The sequence below is a fragment of the Nilaparvata lugens genome, chromosome X (assembly GCF_014356525.2).
Source record: "Nilaparvata lugens isolate BPH chromosome X, ASM1435652v1, whole genome shotgun sequence".
NCBI lineage: Eukaryota > Metazoa > Arthropoda > Insecta > Hemiptera > Delphacidae > Nilaparvata > Nilaparvata lugens.
In genome coordinates, this window is record NC_052518.1 from 12,345,401 (window position 1) to 12,350,381 (window position 4,981).

The 4,981-nt window shown below is 33.7% G+C and overlaps 1 protein-coding gene across 1 annotated transcript; it reads left to right on the plus strand.

The window, feature by feature from the left end:
- The first annotated feature begins 275 nt into the window (after positions 1-275).
- Positions 276-1,773, plus strand: LOC120354383. The gene is made up of 2 exons (XM_039441447.1): positions 276-403; positions 1,514-1,773. The coding sequence occupies exons 1-2, from the start codon at positions 358-360 to the stop codon at positions 1,771-1,773; spliced, it is 306 nt and encodes a 101-aa protein (XP_039297381.1). The 5' UTR covers positions 276-357.
- Positions 1,774-4,981: the final 3,208 nt, after the last annotated feature.

Sequence of the window (4,981 nt, forward strand, 5' to 3'; positions counted from 1 at the left end):
CTTGTGGGCACCACTGGCTCAAGCTTAATAATGAATTAGGGACTCACCAGCCACAATGTACACCCTCACAGTTGTCCACTCCATCCTCCCGTGGTCGCTGCTTCTTGGTCTAAATGCAACCTGAACTACCTTTCTTGACTTTTCACTGCATTCAATAACACAGCTGACAGAATACTGGAAACTAATAATTTAAAATAACAGATCACAAGTTTCTCTGTAATTTTATTCTTGGAGGTGGAAATAATTTATTTTATCGATTTATTCAGGTATTGGGTGGGGGTGATTGGCTTGGAGAGCCTCTCCACCTTGCAGGCACCTCGGAGGACTAATAATCACCTCGAAAGCTTCCACGCTAGGATGTTGGCTGCATTCGGCGTCAACCTGGATGTGTGCAGTTTTATACGTAAGTAGCTGCAATGATACATTAAAATTGCATTATAAGATAGGTATTTTACTTCCAACATATCAAGCTGCGTACACATATACGCGCTTCCAACCCGCACCGAGCACGCTCCGCCCTCGTTCCTCCATCGAACCACAGTCGCTCCGCCCACGCACCAATCATGAACGTTACGGAAGATGTTAGATTTTCTCGCGTTCCCCGGTCGAACCACTGTTGCTCCCCGGTCGATCATCAATCGCTCTGTTGGAGTGACGTTCGGTTGCGGAGCAGAGCGAAAGTCTGTACGCACCTTTAAGCCTACTGGCTGTCATGATATGAAATTAACTCACCACACATAATAAATGAGTAAAATTAAAAATTTTTGAACTTCATTTATATGTCACGCTACCTTCCTATTCAGAATACATTCTACGGAGGTTACTTTTTCACATTCCTATTGGCCATTGATGAATATCCGAAATATTTTAGAAGTTACTTACACTCTTACTCTTAAACACAGTTGCTGAAATGGTTGTGACATTTGTCATACCAGTGGATTAGCCTGCCAAGAAGTCCTCTCCATAAAATATGCCACCAGATTAGTTTAAGTGGGCTGAGATGTTGTTTTGGAGCTCAAGTTATTATATAAATGATTATTTATTGATTTTTTAGTCATTCATACAACAAGCACATTATCAAAATGATCGGGAGAGGAAAAAATAAAGTAACCTTGTGCTATTCCTCTCCCAAATGTAGATAGCACATACTGTAGTCCGAAATAGGTTAGGTCTTGTAGTTCTTCAATTCACAAAATTTCCAGTCCTCAAGTATTTTCACAAAGGAGATTTTCAAAATTAGATGCTTCAAAACTGAACATAGAAGATATATTTCACATTATTATAACTAGAATAGGAAATATTTACATATTAAGAATATAAATTTAAAGTTACCGAAAAACAAACGGTTCTTGTTTTTTTTTCAGGAAAATTAAGAGAAGTTGAGAGATTATCATTTGATGATCCGTTCGCTTTAAGTTAGTTTTTAGTTTTTGACTTTTTCATGTACATTTTCATGTATGTTCTGGAAAGAATTAAATGATTGATTGATTGATTGATGATTTACAACGTATAGACAGAGACGATCCGCAACGAGTGCGTAGGGCTCGAAGTGACAACAACGCCAACTCTGATGCAATCAGGATGGCGCTGCGGCGATTAACGCGCCAGGAAATTACACTAATAAATTTCCTGACGACGGTGAGCCATTGTGCTGACAACCTGATAGAACGGGGATTTGTCCAACAGCACAATGGCCTCCAGGAAGCGGTCGTCGTTGACGAGGAAATAATTGAGTGGATGTTGCCAGTGGCAGGAGAGTTTTTAAGCAATTGAAAATATTGACTTTGCCTGATGTTTATGTGTTTGAACATCTTTTATAAGGAAAACCTGTCTTGTATTACAGTTAATAGCTCTGATCATACTCATTATACTAGGCATGAATCAACAAAAGGGTTTTACACTTTTTTCTCTTCATTTTATGTTGTGTTAAATTTTCTAGTTTTTCGAAATTTGATTTAAACCTGACTATGACTATGAATAGGCCCCGTTTCGGAAAGCCAATTTTCCGACTCCAGCTGTTTCAAGTCTAGAACTCAGCTAAATCCCGAGCCACAGAATACAATATTTTGTATTCTGTGCCAGAGCTCGGAAACCGGCTCAATATGAGTTAATCAGTTAAATTATTCTTATACATTAAATGGACTTATAAATTAGGCTCTTCAATAACTTACGGTACCAAATGTTTCAAGAAATTGTGATATTGTCTGTTTTGAGAGAAATATGAAAGCTTTACTTGTTGACGATTCACCATATTAATAAGAATGAATTGTTAATGAATATATGATATTATTTGTTTAGCTAATGCTGTTATTTACTTTATTTGTTTGTATTTGACTGTGTTGTGCATTTTTGTAATGTTATAACAATAAAATGAAATTAAGTAGTCTGTCTACAATAAGTTTGTAATCTGTGGCTATTTAAATCCTTGCTTAAAGTAAAGTTAATCATGCTATAATATTTTTGAAGATATGAGTGATGAAGAAAATATTTTAATGTTGAACCATAATGATATTACTATCGTATTTCATAAAACTTTAAAGTAAAAAAAAACCAATCACATTCTTTGATGTGGTGACGTCCGTTTCGTGCTGGTATTGAAGCAGAATTGTTACTCAGAGACTCCTGAGTTTCTGTTTGGCTTGAAAATGTGCAATACCAGCACGAAACGGACGTCGCCACATCAAAGAATGTGAGGGTTTTTTTAATTTAAAGTTTTATGAAATACGATAGTAATATCATTATGGCTCAACATCAAAATATTTTCTTCATCATAATTATAGTGGAAACAAGATGGATAACCAACAACATAATGATATGATATCATTTTATATAAATATGATTTTAATAGTTATTCACAATATATAATTGTAAATATGGTTATGTAATGATAAAGTGACAATTCCATGTGGTGATCAATGTATATTTTGATCAGCAACAGAAATTAGCATACCGCAATAGCCTACATAATCAAAATTCCAGTAGGTGAATAAAATACTAAAATACGCAATATATCGTCAAAATCAAATGTATTTATTCATTTAAAATACTATAAAATTTACATAAAATAAATACATATGAATAGGCTCCCCGCTTGGATGACAGGTCCGTGTGCGGGGGGGAGTCGCATAAAGCAAACAATATTCATTTCATAATAATTATGTATCACATCATTATAATATGGAGAAAATAATTCAATTTTATATACGGTAGGTAATTGACAAAATATAATACGTAAATTAAAATTAAAAAAATAAAATATATATACTTCAAGTGAAAGTTTGGGTTGATTTTGATGAAAAACGCTTTATTGAGAATTCTACCCGACAGCAATCAGGGGTTTATGATAATTAATTTATTACCAAATACAAGAAATATTTTTATAAATAAAACAATTAATTTTATAAAGCAAATGAGAAAAGAAATTAAAAGAAAAATGGAAAATTTGGAAAAAGAGAACCAAAAATGGAAGATCTAACTTTTTACCAAATACAAGAAATATTTTTATAAATAAAACAATTAATTTTATAAATTAAAGCAAATGAGAAAAGAAATTAAAAGAAAAATGGAAAATTTGGAAAAAGAGAACCAAAAATGGAAGATCTAACTTTTTACCAAATACAAGAAATATTTTTATAAATAAAACAATTAATTTTATAAATTAAAGCAAATGAGAAAAGAAATTAGAAGAAAAATGGAAAATTTGGAAAAAGAGAACCAAAAATGGAAGATCTAACTTTTTGAATATAGGGCGAAAAAAGTAGAGCATCCGCCGCTTCAGTCCCGATGCTAAGGAGCCACACACCAACCCTCCGCCTGTAAACAGCGACAGTGCAGCGCTCACTTGGTGTGAATACAAGGAATATATTATTCTTATTAATTATTTTTCATTGTTTCTAAGTGAGGACCTTGAGTTTAACAACTTTTATATATTATCTTAAATTTATTTCCTACAGACTAAGAAAACGCCAGATTTTTCTCCCAAAATTGGTCATTAACAAAAATATACAAGAAATATTAACAATTGTACTTTTCTAATATTGATAAATTTACTTTCCAGTTATCGTAAAACTATTTAAAACACTACAAAGTTTAAGATGACCATCAATGTTTGAAAAAAATTCTTAAATGTTATTTAAGAAAAAACTTATGGGTTCTTCTAGACCACCGCGCCAGTAGTAGTGTCTAAAAAAGGCTACCGTACTGGTAGTTTATTAGTCCTAATACAGGCTGTGTACTAGGGTGAAGTGTTAGATAGCTAGGCACAGTGGCCAAACATAGGCTAGTTGGCTCAACAAAACGTACAGATGTTGCCCCAAAATTGACAATTGGCGCGACAGAGGCAATTTGGTCAATAAATAGGCCTACCATTGGCAACCATGAGAGACAGTTAGGCAAAATTCTAGCCGAGGAGCTACCGCTGTTATCTCAGTTGTTATTGAAGATATAGACTCAATATTTTTAGGTGGAAGAGAAGGACAAAAAAAAGCGCGGTACGCGGTAGCCTATTTTGATACAATTCAATTCAATTTTTAGAAATAGGCTAGCTGTTTCAAAACTAACCTTGAGTAACGGCGACTTTCAATATCAATTACAATTCTATTACTTGAATAACTTTTGAATACAGTACTAATAATTTATAATTCATGTAATATTGAATCCAATGATTTCATGAAGAAATCTATTTTCTGTGTTGAATAATTAGGTAGCTATGATTTGAAGTTACTATCATGGCAAGAATGTGTATTGCCACTATGTTGATCCTACGCAGCACCGTATGCCCGCCCATCATTTATTAAAGCTACCATTAGGATAGTTTTTTGTGATCACGATTACTAATCACTGTGATTAGACATTTTGATAAATATCAACATATTAGCATTTATAAGCAAAAACCCAACCTCCTAACATTTCCTTTTACCTTGTAAAGTAAAAGTAAATTCGTATGGCTTTTGTAGTTGGGGAGTCCCTTGAGGGAAAGTCC

Excerpts from the sequence above, each read along its gene's own strand:
- LOC120354383 (XM_039441447.1), top strand. The coding sequence starts at position 358 with ATGTTGGCTGCATTCGGCGTCAACCTGGATGTGTGCAGTTTTATAC. Across the intron at positions 404-1,513 it reads GGATGTGTGCAGTTTTATAC|ACAGAGACGATCCGCAACGA; the intron begins GTAAGTAGCTGC and ends TACAACGTATAG.